Raw genomic sequence first — 15,846 nt, 5'->3', positions numbered from 1 at the left:
TAGGAATTAAATAAAAATATTCTGGATCTTGGCGATACAAGAAATTAATATAACAGCTAAAAGAAGGACAGGAAATTGTGGTAAACCTTCCATTCAATGCAACTTCATTCAGCCATGTGTACAGGCAAGGCACTGCTCAATTTAGCTTTCTCAATAAAAATATATTTTATCATTTTATTAGCTATTGCTTGAGTAAGTTTAAATGTAGTATATGTTTTATGGCTTTCTGTTTATATGTTTTAAATGTATTTGCAGTAGAGTCTCACTTATCCAACATAAACGGGCCGGCAGAACGTTGGATAAGCGAAAATGTTGGATAATAAGGAGGGATTAAGGAAAAGCCTATTAAATGTCAAATTACGTTATGATTTTACAAATTAAGCACCAAAACATCATGTTATACAACAAATTGGCACAAAAAGCAGTTGAATACACAGTAACCTTATGTAGCAATTACTGTATCTACAAATTTAGCACCAAAACATCGCAATGTATTGAAAACATTGACTACAAAAATGGCTTGGATAATACAGAGGCTTACATAAGCGAGGCTTGGATAAGTGAGACTCTACTGTAATAATAATAATAATAATAATATAATAGAGTAAAATAAATGCAATAGTAGCAACAATAATAAAGTTCAATAATAAATGTAATAATCATAATAAGATCAGAGTGAAATAATGAATGTATTAATAATACAGTAGAGTCTCACTTATGCAAGCTAAACGGGCCGGCAGAAGCTTGGATAATTAGGATAATAAGGAGAGATTTAGGAAAAGCCTATTAAACATCAAATTAGGTTAAGATTTTACAAATTAAGCACCAAAACGTCATGTTATACAACAAATTTGACAGAAAAAGTAGTTCAATACGCAGTAATGCTATGTTGTAATGACTGTATTTACGAATTTAGCACCAAAATATCACGATATATTGAAAACATTGACTAAAAAAATGGCTTGGATAATCCAGAGGCTTAGATAAGCGAGGCTTGGATAAGTGAGACTCTACTGTAATAAATAATAATAATAGAGTAAAATAAATGTAATAGTAGCAACAATAATAGAGTACAATAATAAATGTAATAATCATAATAATAAGATCAGAGTGAAATAATGAATGTATTAATAATACAGTAGAGTCTCACTTATGCATGCTAAATGGGCTGGCAGAACCTTGGATAAGCGAATATCTTGGATAATAAGGAGGGATTAAGGAAAAGCCTATTAAACATCAAATTAGGTTATGATTTTACAAATTAAGCACCAAAACATCATGTTATACAACACATTTGACAGAAAAAGTAGTTCAATACGCAGTAATGCTATGTAGTAATTACTTTATTTACGAATTGAGCACCAAACTATCACGATATATTGAAAACATTGACTACAAAAACAATAATAATAATAATAATAATAATTTTATTTTTGTACCCCGCCACCATCTCCCCAGAGGGACTCGGGGCAGCTTACAGATATAAAACCAGCATACAGTTTTTATATCATTGTTCTTTTGATCTTGTTTAATGTAGTGTATATTTTCTTTTATTGTGTTGTTTAATGTGCTATGATTTGTTGTTCTATTATATTTTGTTATATTGTATTGTTCTGGGCATGGCCCCATGTAAGCCGCCCCGAGTCCCCGTTGGGGAGATGCTGGCGGGGTATAAATAAAGTTTATTATTATTATTATTATTACAGTATACAGCATACAGTAATATCAAATACAAAAACACAGAAATAAATTTAAAAAGCATTACAAAAAATCACAATAATTGAATATCAAATACAAATAAATTTAAAAAGCATTACAAAAATCACAATCATTATAAAACACATAAAAAACACAGCAATAAAAAACATAAAATGAGCTGGGCAAAATGGCTTGGATAATCCAGAGGCTTGGATAAGCGAGGCTTGGATAAGGGAGACTCTACTGTATATAAACCCCACTTGCCTAGTTTCCAACAGACCTTACTACCTCGGAGGATGCCTGCCACAGATGCGGGCGAAACGTCAGGAGAGAATGCTGCTGGAACATGGCCAGGCAGCCCGCAAAACTCACAGCAAGTTAGGCCATGCCTGAACTATCAGATTTTGTATATTATTTTTGGGACAGCCTTCATCTTACCTGAAGCCGGTAAGTGTTCCTGTTTGAGGAAGTCCAGGCCGAAGCCCCATTCAGTCTGGAGAAGGAAAGTAAAGGTTCTGTCCATCTTCGGCCCTGTCAATCATAAATAGGAGTTTCCTTGAAGGAGAATTTCCGCGGGGAAAGGAGAGGCCCTCCCCGCCCAGCCACCCCTCACGCCTCCGGCCTGCCCCTCACGCGAGGCCCCGGTCCCTGGGCCTGGAGGGAAAAGAAGGCCAACGAGGCCTCTCCGCCCCTCACCGGCTCGCCTGAGGTAAAAAGCCTCGAAGACGCCCAGCGTTACCGTTGGCGACGACAAGCTCGGACGGAAATGCACGACGCTTCCCGAGCGTTGACGGAAATTCCCGAACGGCCTTCTGGGGCTTCTCTCGACTCGTCTCTGCCGCTCCGAGGGGACCAACCAATGAGATTGTCAACAGAGGGCCCAAGCCCCGCCCTTTTGAAGACCTTATCCAACCAGGATCAAGCTGTAAGCAACCAGGCCCGGAGAAGACGGCATCTGATGCTCAATGTACTCCTGTCGGCCCCGCCCACGCCACTTCCTATTGGTCACTTTCGCCTCCGCGGCTTCCCGCCGGCCAATGGGACGCTCTGTTTGGGGTGCCTGGGGGCGGGGCTTGCCTGCGTGAGGGCCTCTCTTTCGCCTTCCCGGCTGGACGGAAGCGGAAGTCAGGTTCGCTTTCCCTCAGCCGACGGGAAGCGGCTTGTGTGAGGGCTGAAGGGACCCGGGAACGCCTTCGGAGCCTCCGCGAGACCGGCCACGGCGACGGCGGGGAGGAGCAGGCCTCTGCGGGGCCTCATGACTCAGGTAAGCCCCGCTGAGGCTGGGTCCACTCTACGGTGCGTTGCAGTGCCTTGAAGCGGATTATTTGGCCGTGTAGACTCGCCTAACGTCTGGGCCCGGCCTAGGCCTTCGAGGTGAAACTCACCCCAGGCCTTTCCTATGCCATTAAGCGCCTTGAAGCGGGTTATTTGGCAGTGTAGAGTCACCTAACGTCTGGGCCCGGCCAAGGCTTCGAGGCGGAACTCATCCAATGCCTTTCCTATGCCATTAAGTGCCTTGAAGCGGGTTATTTGGCAGTGTAGAGTCACCTAACGTCTGGGCCCGGCCAAGGCTTCGAGGCGGAACTCATCCAATGCCTTTCCTATGCCATTAAGCGCCTTGAAGCGGGTTATTTGGCAGTGTAGACTCACCTAACGTCTGGGCCCGGCCAAGGCTTCGAGGCGGAACTCATCCAATGCCTTTCCTATGCCATTAAGTGCCTTGAAGCGGGTTATTTGGCAGTGTAGAGTCACCTAACGTCTGGGCCCGGCCAAGGCTTCGAGGCGGAACTCATCCAATGCCTTTCCTATGCCATTAAGCGCCTTGAAGCGGGTTATTTGGCAGTGTAGACTCACCTAACGTCTGGGCCCGGCCAAGGCTTCGAGGCGGAACTCATCCAATGCCTTTCCTATGCCATTAAGCGCCTTGAAACGGGTTATTTGGCAGTGTAGACTCACCTAACGTCTGGGCCCGGCCTAGGCCTCCGAGGCAGAACTCACCCCAGGCCTTTCCTATGCCATTAAGTACCTTGAAGCGGATTATTTGCCAGTGTAGACTTACCTAACGTCTGGGCCCGGCCTAGGCCTTCGAGGTGGAACTCACCCCAGGCCTTTCCTATGCCATTAACCGCCTTGAAGCGGATTATTTGGCAGTGTAGAGTCACCCAACGTCTGGCCCGGCCAGGCCTCCAAGGCAGAACTCACCTCAGGCCTTTCCTATGCCATTAAGCGCCTTGAAGCGGGTTATTTGGCAGTGTAGACTTCCCTAATGTGGTGGAACTCATACAGCCCTTTCCTTGAGAGGAAGGGAAATGTGTTATGTTGTCGCCCTATGGTTATTCAAGCATGAGGAGATTTCAGGAGGGCCTTCCCTAGGTTGGACTACAACTCCCAGCATTCCTTCTGGCCTCAAAACGCTGCTGGGGCTTGTAGTCCGGTCACACGGCCTGGGAGGCTTACCTGGTGGCTTCCTTGTTCGATTCCAGGAAGGATAATTGTGGTGCAGCCTTCCCTAGGTTGGACTCCAACTCCAGTCATCCCTTGTCATTTGCATCGAAGGCTGTTGGGGTTTGTAGTCCAGTCACATGGCCTGGGAAGTGTATCTGATTGCTTCTTTATGCTCTAAGCCAGGCCTGGGCCAACTTTGGCCCTCCGGGAGTTTCGGACTGCAACTCCCACCATTCCTAACAGCCTCAGGCCCCTTCCTTTTCCCCCTCAGCCTGAGGCTGTTAGGAATGGTGGGAGTTGCAGTCCGAAACTCCCGGAGGGCCAAAGTTGACCCAGGCCTGCTCTGAGTAACAGTTGCCACCTTCGATTGCTTTTCGTTTGGCAACTTGCGCACAATACCACCTTGTGTTTGTTGTCAAACATCTCAGAAACTTTTATTTTGTCCCCAGTTAAGTGTGTTTCATTCCTACTCCCTAGTGGGACCTGCTTCTGTGTCAACATGTTTGAAGCACTGAATGTGCCAAAGAGAATAGTGTTGTTCTTCTGAAAATATTATGAAGTGCTGCTCCACACTTTCTGCATTTTAAAATGTTCTTTTTGGTGCGCCCTGGGCTTTCAACACTGAGCATATTATTGATTCTGGGCAATGATGAGTTGTTTTTATGTTGTTATTGTTATGAGAATTTATTTATTTATTTCATGTCCATTTTATTTCTTATTATGATAAGCAAGTCACATTTCAGGTAGTTTTGCATGTTCACCTGTAACTCAGTTCCATTGCAGTCTCTAGGGAGTAAATCAAAGTCAACGGATAGTGGGGTTGCAGCATTGGCTGCCACTTTCTTGAAGCCTTCCTACGGCACTGTTTTTGCATTGCTTCTAGATATATTGCCACATAAAGTTAAGAGCTTATCAATAGCCAGAGACCCCTTGCTTGATTAACACGATAAGTATGGTTGATAATTTCCAAGAAAGTGTTTAGGCAAGCCAGAGTGGAAAGCACTTACTATAGATTGAAATAAGGGCTGGTGTTTTGTGATTGTTTAATGTAATTGTATTAGGAAGCATCTCAATAGCAAAATGGAGTTATACGTCCCTTTAAGATTGAAATTTGTCTTGCTTTACATTTAGAGAAAAAGTTTGTGGCGACGGGATTGTTTGAAAATGGATAGTTGTTGCAAAATGTTAGGAATCTGAAGGAAAAACAACAAAAAACATTCTTCCAAGCTCTTCTTTAGTATTTTTGATAATGTACAAATAACTCCCAGATTTTCAAACCAAATATATATATATATAGATGGGAATAATTGGCATTGAGGATGTTGTTAGTGTGTGACCAAAAAAAAAAGGCAAATGTGTGTTGTTCTGTTTGGTGGTGGTGGTTGTTGTGCTCTGCAAAGCTCTCTTGCTCTCTTTCCTGGCGGATAAAGATGTGGTTTCAGGGAGAATTAGAAAGAATATTTAAGAGTGGTGTTTTGTGTGTGTGTGTTTTTTTTGGGGTGGGGGGTTGAAAATCTTGGCAGCCCTAGAGAAAAGGGGGAGGGAGAGAGTGGCTCCTTCCTTTCCCTCGCATAGAGAGGGAGGAGGAGGAGGCAAGGCTGCTCGCTTGCTGCATGCATCTAGGGCGATGAATCCGGCCCCTTCTTTGGATCGCATCGCCTTGGCCTCATGGTGAGGAGGAAGAAGAGCCCCCCAGGCCCAGAAGACCCCCATCATGGGTAGGACGGGGCGCGGGGGGCCACTTTTCAGACACCTTCCCCTTTCCCCCTTCCTCCTGCGCCGCCCCGAGGCTGCTTTTCCTCTCCTCCTCCGATTGCAGAGCTCTTCCCAAAGGCCTGACTTTTTTTGTCTCGGCCCCTGAAGTTCCCCGGCGAGGGGCCTGTCAGGATAGGCCTCCTTTTGGGGAGGGGGGCTTCTTTGCTGCCCTCCTTTCCCCCCCTGCTCCCCCCTCCCTGCTTCGGCACAGGTTGTTGGGTCGGGACACAAGCGAAGGAAAGGGGATTTAGTCACAAACAACGGCGGCCATGTTGAGAGGAATTTCCAGCAGCTAAACTTCTCCTCTCCAAAAGACAAGGCTCTCTCTTTCTGTCAGGGTGTGCAGTGCGGTCTCGCTGCTCCTTGGGGGTCCCTTCTTCAGCTGACTTTGTGCCCCCTCCCCACTTTAGTTCCTGCTTTATCCTTCTCCTCTTTCCCCAGGATGACAGTGAAGCTGGGCGATAGCAGCAGCACCAGCACCACCGAGGAAGGGTCGAGGAAGCCAGGCAAGCGAGCGGGCGAAGAGGGGTCCCTGGAAGAAGAGGAGGAAGGGGACGAAGGGGCCGGACAGGCGGCAGGAGGAGAGGCAGCCCCCAACAGCGACACAAAGGCCGCCGCCGACGATGAAGATGCCCCCTTCCCCAGCCACACCAATGGGGAGTCCTCCTTGGCCGCGGCTGCTTTGCTTCCAGCGCCGTCCTCGGCTCAGCCGACCCAGGACCAGCATCACTTTCTCAGGTCCAGCGTCAGGCCTCAGAGCAAGAGGTTCAGGAAGGATTCCCAGGCGCCCTGTGCCCTTGCGGGAGGAGTGGGAGGCCACAGTGCCAGCGGCATCAACAACAACAGCACGGCTGTAACAAGAGGAAAAGGTACAGTACCTGTTTTCTTTCACACGCCGAAACTACGCAAGTCTTGCATAGGAAGGCCTTTTGTGCATCCTCGCATTGTTTTTGTCCCCATGTCATTTTGTGTATTTGCTTGGCATTTTCCATCACTACCTTGCATCCTCAATTTTTAACTTGGGTGCATCTTTGTTCCTGTGCTCCCACATGCAAAGAAAGGGATCAGGAACCTGTTTGCCTAATGATACTAAAATTGCTGTTTAGTGTCATGCATGCATGCGATCCACTTAGAATTAAAAAGTTGGAAGAGAATCCAAAGGCCATCCAGTCCAACCCCATTCTTCCATGGATAAAACACAATCAAAGCACTCTTGACAGATGGCCATCCAGTCTGCGCTTAAAATCCTCCAGAGCAGGAGACTTCACCATGCTCCAAGGCAGCATGTTGAACAATTATTTGTTGTTAGAAAGTTATTTTGAATATTTAGGTGGAATATTTTTTCTGCTTTTTAATTCTACTGCTCCATTGTGTCCTAGTCTCCAGAGCAGCCGACAACAAGCTTGCCTACTTCTCCTCAATGGGGCATTCTTTCAAATATTTAAACATAGCTCTCTTTTCCCCAAGCTAAACATACCCAGCTCCCTCAGCCGCTCCTCTTAGGGCTTGGTTTCCAAACGTTTGATCACTTTGATTGCCCTTCTCTAGACAAGTTCTAGCTTGTCAATATTCTTCTTGAATTGTGGTGTCTACCTTTATTACTTCTTACAATCTAGGCACTATTTCCCTGTTGATGCAGTCTAGAATCGTATTGGCCCTTTTAGCTGCCACATCACATTGTTGGCTCATGTTGAGTTTGCGGTCTACTCAGATTCCTAGATTCCTTTGCTATAGACTGTTTACAAGTCAGGTGTCCCGCATCCTATGTCTGTGATTTTCTTTTTTTCAACCCAAGTATAGTACCTTACAGTTCTATCTGTTGAAATTAATTGTGTTAGTTTTGGCCCACTCTCTAATTTGTTCAAGTCATTTGGGATTCTGATCCTGTTCTCTGGTGTATCCGCTCTCCCTGGTATCTTCCGCAAATATGATCAGCAAGCTCTGTATTCTATCGTCCAAGTCACTGATAGCACTGGACATTTCAGTCAGTTTTGGGTATATGCTAAGTGTACATCTCTTATTTATTTATTTATTTATTTCCATTGTTTCTATCCTGCCCTTCTCACCCGAAGGGACTTAGGGCGGCTACAAAACTGGCAGAATTTGATGCCAAAACACAATACAAAAGAATAAAACATAAGCAGTTAAAAACAGATTTAAAACAATACAAAATACTTGAGCAATTCATCCACAAAACCTTGTACATAAACCTTAGTCCAGACTGAATCGAAGCCAACAAAACTTATTGATTTATGTCCAGTTAAATCAATGCATCTAGAACAGATATGGGCAAACTTCAGGGCCTCCAGGTGTTTTGGACTTCACCTCCCACAATTCCTAACAGCCGGTAGATCTAGAATGTCATTATCTGTACAATGCTACTTGTTTCAGCTTAGAAAGCCATTCATACGTATTACTCTTGCTCCCACATGAGAGTGTACAGGATCCAAACGTGTAATGAGGTGCTTCAGGTGTTTATTTGCAAGCTTTCCTTTGCACAACAGGAAGAAACTTTTGGGAACGTAATGTCATATTTTTCAGGGAGCAATGCTTTCAAAATCAAACAAAATGTCTTCCGAGGGCTGTTTGAGAGAATTATCAAGAGAGAAATTAACAACAGACTTGTTAAACCTAATATTTTTGAATTGTTGATAGTTATGTCTTGTTGAATTGTCTGTGCAGTGAACAAAGTGATGATGTTCTTGGTGATGCACTTTTGGGATCATACATGCATTTTTATATTTATAGTAACCTCTGACAGTTTTGATATCCCAAAATGCCGGAAAGGGAATTCGGTTATAATAGGTTTCAATAATGAAAATATTGATTACTCAGTGAAGCCCTATGAAATTGTTAACAGTTTCTGCTCAGTAGATATCAGAGGTTTATTTTCACGCATGGTTTCTTTGTAGATTTCTTTATTTTTGTCATATTCTGTAGAGCAGCAATGTATGACATTTTGTCTTGTGTAACAATCTGTTCCATATTTCAACCTCTTAGATGGTTAAAATTATTGAAGTGTGTACACCCGAGTTAGAAACAAGATTAATGCTGTTTCTAAGATGCTTCTAAAATATTTCAATGTGAAGGCTTCAGGACTAGTAGAAATTTGAGTGAGATCTCTGTAAAATTCTGTCGGCGATGGTATGATCCGAAGCCATTTTGAATTATAGAAGCCACCCTGTTCCCAATATTTGTTTTCAAGCAATTGCTGCAAATAGTGGACACAAGATTTGTCAACATGGTGTTTCCAAATGCTTTGGTCTACAGCTCTCATCAGCCATGGCCAGTTTTCAAAGATTTGAGAAGCTGATTATCTCCAGTATTGATGGCTATTGGTTACCTTCTTGCAGAGTTTCTACGTTTGGAATATTTTGAAGTTGTTCATTACTCAGACTTTCAAACTGGCTTGAAGTACAGACTATATCTTTTATAGTAAAATTTGATTTAAGTCCTTCTGACCATGTCTGCAAAATCAATTCTTCCTGCTCACGCCTTCTGAGTTCAACAGTATGGCAAAGGAGAAAGCTGTAGAAGTATTTTAGAACTGTTTATCTCATGATTCAGTCTGATTGTGTGAAAATGTCCTGCCACTAGCAAGCAATCTGTCTAGCACAGGTTTTGAGAGCCTTCATTCATTCAACTAGATTCATTGGGCACCTTTGCAGTGTTTACAAATATGATGTAGAACATCTCTTTGTCCCAGTGATTTTCAGCAATCTTGAGGTGAAGGTCTCATTAACCGTAACAGTTCTTATATTATTTTGCTGTGCGTTTTTGGGCTGTATAGCCATGTTTCAGCAGCATTCTCTTTTGACGTTTTGCCTACATTCTGAAGAACTACTGAAGATGACAGCCACAGATCCAAGCAAAACCTCAGGAGAGAATGCTACTGGAACATTGCCTTACAGCCTGAAAAACTCACAGCAGCCCAGTGTCTGGCCATGAAAGCCTTTGACAACAGTTCTTACATTTCTTTTAATGATAGTCACCATTTTGAGTACCACCCATGGGAGAAAGGCAGTATAGAAATGAAACAATAATAATAATAATAATAATAATAATAATAATAATAGTCACGTTCACTTAAAAGCACAGAATGGGCTTTGTAAATGATTAGAATGCTGGCAATTCAGGTGAACCTTACAAAGACCTTATTAAGTAGATGTAAACCTTTCTCCTAGATGTAAAAATATAAAGGTTCTGATTCTATGAGAGTCATAGGCTATAACGGAGACCCCTGTCTATCATGCTTGCTTCTTGCCAATGTATATGAAGGATACTTTTAAAATACAACTTTAAAAAATTACTTGTATCCCATCTTTCTCTGTATACAGGATCTGAAGTGGCTTCCAAGTATTTAAAAATCATGGTACGGTTTTTAAAACCCTTCATTTAAAAATGCAATGGAATCTGAACATAAATATTGTGTGAAAAGATCAAAACACTTCATGAAAATCTTTTTGTCACATAACTTACAAGTCAGATACCTGTTCTGAAAAGGGTCTTTGCTCAGATTGTTTGCATCTAAACGATAGAGGGTTTTAAAGTCATAACAAGAACTTTGGATTCTGTCCAGGAAGCCCAGTAGCCAGCCAAGCCATTCCAGTGAACGGGTTCCCTCTAAGCCAGTGGTTCTCAACCTTCCTGATGCCGTGACCCCCAACCATAAAACCACATAAAATGCTTAATACCATTTTTCATTTTGTGGTGACCCCCAACCATAACATTATTTTCATTACTACTTCATCACTGTCATTTTGCTCCTGTTATGAATCGTAATGTAAATATCTGATACGCGGGATGTGTTTTCATTCACTGGACCAAATTTGGCACAAATACCCAATATTACCCAGTCTACTTTTACAACCTCTCCGTTTTAATCCATGTTCTTGTCATTTGTTTTTATTGGGTAATGTTTAAATTTTTATAATTGTGCATGTTTTTTGTCTATTGTTGTGTTTTATATTGCTCTACCACGCTGAAATTTTCCTCTGGGCCCAGCTCCGTGTTTTTAGCCGTGTTTTTAACCATTTTGTGCCTTGCACTGACTTTTATAACTGTTTATTGATGTTATGTTTTTATTGATGTGACATTGTTTTATTGCTGATCTTGTTTTATTGCTGTTATTGTATTGTTGTCGGGCATGGCCCCATGTAAGCCGTTCCAAGTCCCTCCGGGGAGATGGGGCGGGGTATAAAAATAAAGTTATTATTATTATTGTTTTTATTCGGGCTTGGCCCCATGTAAGCCGCTCTGAGTCCCTCCGGGGAGATGGGGCAGGGTATAAAAATAAAGTTATTATTATTATTATTGTTTTTATTCGGGCTTGGCCCCATGTAAGCCGCTCTGAGTCCCTCCGGGGAGATGGGGCGGGGTATAAAAATAAAGTTATTATTATTATTGTTTTTATTCGGGCTTGGCCCCATGTAAGCCGCTCTGAGTCCCTCCGGGGAGATGGGGCGGCGTATAAAAATAAAGTTATTATTATTATTGTTTTTATTCGGGCTTGGCCCCATGTAAGCCGCTCTGAGTCCCTCCGGGGAGATGGGGCAGGGTATAAAAATAAAGTTATTATTATTATTATTGTTTTTATTCGGGCTTGGCCCCATGTAAGCCGCTCTGAGTCCCTCCGGGGAGATGGGGCGGGGTATAAAAATAAAGTTATTATTATTATTATTGTTTTTATTCGGGCTTGGCCCCATGTAAGCCGCTCTGAGTCCCTCCGGGGAGATGGGGCGGGGCATAAAAATAAAGTTATTATTATTATTGTTTTTATTCGGGCTTGGCCCCATGTAAGCCGCTCTGAGTCCCTCCGGGGAGATGGGGCGGGGTATAAAAATAAAGTTATTATTATTATTATTGTTTTTATTCGGGCTTGGCCCTATATAAGCCGCTCCGAGTCCCTCCGGGGAGATGGGGCGGGGTATAAAAATAAAGTTATTATTATTATTATTGTTTTTATTCGGGCTTGGCCCCATGTAAGCCGCTCTGAGTCCCTCCGGGGAGATGGGGCGGCGTATAAAAATAAAGTTATTATTATTGTTTTTATTCGGGCTTGGCCCCATGTAAGCCGCTCTGAGTCCCTCCGGGGAGATGGGGCGGGGTATAAAAATAAAGTTATTATTATTATTATTGTTTTTATTCGGGCTTGGCCCTATATAAGCCGCTCCGAGTCCCTCCGGGGAGATGGGGCGGGGTATAAAAATAAAGTTATTATTATTATTATTGTTTTTATTCGGGCTTGGCCCCATGTAAGCCGCTCTGAGTCCCTCCGGGGAGATGGGGCGGCGTATAAAAATAAAGTTATTATTATTGTTTTTATTCGGGCTTGGCCCCATGTAAGCCGCTCTGAGTCCCTCCGGGGAGATGGGGCAGGGTATAAAAATAAAGTTATTATTATTATTATTGTTTTTATTCGGGCTTGGCCCTATGTAAGCTGCTCCGAGTCCCTCCGGGGAGATGGGGCGGGGTATAAAAATAAAGTTATTATTATTATTATTGTTTTTATTTGGGCTAGGCCCCATGTAAGCCGCTCTGAGTCCCTCCGGGGAGATGGGGCGGGGTATAAAAATAAAATTATTATTATTATTGTTTTTATTCGGGCTTGGCCCTATGTAAGCTGCTCCGAGTCCCTCCGGGGAGATGGGGCGGGGTATAAAAATAAAATTATTATTATTGTTTTTATTCGGGCTTGGCCCTATGTAAGCCGCTCCGAGTCCCTCGGGGGAGATGGGGCGGGGTATAAAAATAAAGTTATTATTATTATTATTACGCCCAAATTTTAATACTGGTGGGGTTGAGCTGGACAACTGATTTTGTCATTTGGGAATTGTAGTTGCTGGGATTTATGGTTAACCTACAATCAAAGAGAATTCTGAACTCCACCACGATGGGTTTGAACCAAACTTTGCGCACAGAACTCACATGACCAAGAGTGGCAAATATATAGCATTTGTTTTGTGTCCTAAAAGGTGGAGATAACAGCGGGGCCTCATCCGGCAACCCTTCGGGAATCCTCCCCGGCACGCCCGCTAGCAGCTCGAAATCGGCCGCGAGGAACCTAAGCTCCTCGGCTGGAGAAAAAGAAGAAGGCAAGAAGGTCCGGCGTCAGTGGGAATCCTGGAGTACGGAAGATAAGAATACCTTCTTTGAGGGTCTCTATGAGGTGCGTGTGTTCGGGAGTTCTTTGTTGCCACGTCCTCAAGCGGTGGGTTCGAAATATGCGTATGGTCGACACCAGGCATGGGCAAACTTGGGCCCTCCCTCCAGGTGTTTTGGACTTCAACTCCCACCATTCCTAACAGCCGGTAGGCTGTTAGGAATGGTGGGAGTTGAAGTCCAAAACACCTGGAGGGAGGGCCCAGGTTTGTCCATGCCTGGAACAGCATTTTCCTCAAATATATTTCAATGTTTTTAGTTCTCTGGAGCGCATAGAAATGTTCCCCAATGTTGTGGAACCTTCCCCATTTTGCAAAAGCAAGAGGCCACTATAACCAGAAATGTAATCTAATAATATAAACTATAAGACAGTATTTCCTATAGAGTCTCACTTATCCAACATTCTGGATTATCCAATGCATTTTTGTAGTCAATGTTTTCAATATATCATGATATTTTGGTGCTAAATTCATAAATACAGTAATTACTACATAGCATTACTGCGTATTAAACTACTTTTTCTGTCAAATTGATAATAATAATAATCATCATAGAATCATAGAATAGTAGAGTTGGAAGAGACCTCATGGGCCATCTAGTCCAACCCCCGCTAAGAAGCAGGAAATCGCATTCAAAGCACCCCCGACAGATGGCCATCCAATAATAATAATAATAATAATAATAAAACTTTATATACCGCCCTATTACAGTCATAAAAGCAACACAAACATTACATAACAACATAATACACACTATTAAACAAAGTAAAATAATAGAATTATAACAATAAATCACACTTACATGACCAGATCAAGGGGACGGGAACCATAAACCCAATATATTAAAATGTATCATTTTAGGCTAGGGAAATCTTGTGCAATATATTCAGGCTCATGTTGTATAACATGATGTTTTGGTGCTTAATTTGTAAAATCATAACCTAATTTGATGTTTAATAGGCTTTTCCTTAATCCCTCCTTATTATCCAACATATTCACTTATCCAATGTTCTGCCGGCCCGTTTATGTTGGATAAGTGAGACTCTACTGTATATGCTATTGTCATAGAACATTCAATGTACAAACAAGGATGAGAGAGATTCAAAATATACTAAATGCTTCCAAAAACACATCTCTAAACCAAAATATAATCAATGTATCAAATATAATCACTAAATATATAATATATAATGTAAATATAATCACTAAATATAAATCACTAATTGTAAGTCCAAATCTATATGTCCAAGTTAGTGACCTTATTTTTAAATCCAATGTTTTAAACAAATCCAAGGACTTACAATTATTTATTTATTTGCTACGTTTATATGTCGCCCTTCTCGCCCCGAAGGGGACTCAGAGCGGTTTACAAATTAAATTTACATACAATATTATATTATTAGCATAGTACAATACTGGGAATAAATTACTATATTGTGCTATATCGATATATGGTAATATTATTAGTAATATTACATGTAAAATATAATATATAATTAATTTTATTATGTTGTATTATTGGTAGTGATTTATAATCACAATTAGTGATTTATACAGTCCTCCATGTGGAACATGAACTCCAAATTGCTTAACTTGCACTTCTATCTGATTTTTGAACATTTGACGGGCATAGCTATTTTTTGTAAACATTCTATAGCCACAAAGAAATCCTGCGAGCCTTTCTGTAACTGCAGGATCTTATCAATGACTGCAAATGATAGGCATTAAATCAACAAAATAGGTATGGAAATGAGACCTTGTATGTATTCTGGCTTATTACGACAAGTCTCATGCCCATCTCTTGTTTCCATTTGCCTTTTCAGCATGGAAAAGACTTTGAAGCCATCCAGAATAACATCGCCCTGAAATATAAGAAGAAGAGCAAGCCCGCAAGCATGGTGAAAAACAAGGAGCAGGTTCGCCATTTCTACTATCGCACCTGGCACAAAATTTCCAAATACATTGACTTTGATAATGGTGAGCACTTTTATAGTTGACGTCGCTTCACAGCAATGATATTATAAGGTCACTCATGGAAAGAGATATCGCATGTCCCTCAGCATGGTCTTCACACTAAGGGTTTGATCAATGCCTGAAGGGGGGGAGACCATGCAGAAATCCCAATGTACTCTGCGATGGAGGGAAAGTGTGATATTAATGGAATCGATGCCTGAAAGTGAGGGCGGGAGCTGTGCATCCAACTGGTATGTCCCATTTGCACCTGTTTCTGTAATCTAGGTGACATCCTTATGCTAGGCCAAAACAGATTGCAGGACTGCTGAACTAAAAAAAGATACTTTGCTTTCTATGAGGGTTGAATGAAAAGTAATGCCTCCACCTTCGTAACTCCTCAACAGATGGCAGTCCTGGTCTGCAGCAGATACTGGCTTGTTCAGTAGACTGTCCTCTACAGTTACATTTGGAGGAAAGCCTTAGCATTGAACGGTTGTGTTGTTAAAGCGCGAAGTATGGAACCCTGTGCAGACGGGGAAGCTTTAGCATTGAATGGTTGTGTTGTTAAAGTGTGAAGTATGTAACCCTGCACAGACGGGGAAGCCTTAGCATTGAACGGCTATGTTGTTAATGTGCGAAGTATGGAACCCTGCGACTTAAGCAACATGCAGCCACTGAATTTTTGACAGCAGGAGGTGTCACCTCAAAGGAGATTCCGTAGAGAATGCAAGCTGTTTATGGTGATTGTATTGATGTGCATCGTTGGGTGAGTAAGTTTAAAGTTGTTGAGGTGGGAACATCTGACTTGCGTGACAAACAAGCAAAAGGATGGCAG

The 15,846-nt window shown here is 42.4% G+C and overlaps 2 protein-coding genes across 8 annotated transcripts in view; one reads left to right on the top strand and one right to left on the bottom strand.

Annotated features, from left to right (window-relative positions):
• Positions 1-2,573, bottom strand: part of ift140 (intraflagellar transport 140) — a 77,739-nt gene extending 75,166 nt beyond the window's left edge. For 2 of the 6 annotated variants that reach the window (XM_062964492.1, XM_062964495.1), the window contains exon 1: positions 2,137-2,388. The gene's annotated coding sequence lies outside the window, so the exon portion shown is untranslated. The other 4 variants (XM_062964493.1, XM_062964494.1, XM_062964496.1 and 1 more) reach the window with 4 other exon arrangements.
• A 238-nt stretch (positions 2,574-2,811) lies between these two features.
• The window catches only part of cramp1 (cramped chromatin regulator homolog 1), a 37,916-nt gene continuing 24,881 nt past the window's right edge, over positions 2,812-15,846 (top strand). The window contains exons 1-4 of one of the 2 annotated variants that reach the window (XM_062964661.1): positions 2,812-2,962; positions 6,340-6,767; positions 12,873-13,066; positions 14,882-15,035. In XM_062964661.1, coding sequence (XP_062820731.1) covers positions 6,341-6,767; positions 12,873-13,066; positions 14,882-15,035 — 775 coding nt within the window. In that variant the 5' untranslated portion in view covers positions 2,812-2,962; position 6,340. Of the gene's footprint in view, positions 2,963-5,712; positions 5,862-6,339; positions 6,768-12,872; positions 13,067-14,881; positions 15,036-15,846 lie in introns of those variants that run through there. The other variant, XM_062964660.1, reaches the window with a different exon arrangement.

This window comes from Anolis carolinensis, unplaced genomic scaffold (assembly GCF_035594765.1).
Source record: "Anolis carolinensis isolate JA03-04 unplaced genomic scaffold, rAnoCar3.1.pri scaffold_13, whole genome shotgun sequence".
NCBI classification, from domain to species: domain Eukaryota; kingdom Metazoa; phylum Chordata; class Lepidosauria; order Squamata; family Dactyloidae; genus Anolis; species Anolis carolinensis.
The sequence above is the reverse complement of the archived record's forward strand: the minus strand, read 5'-3'. Positions and strand labels throughout refer to the sequence as shown.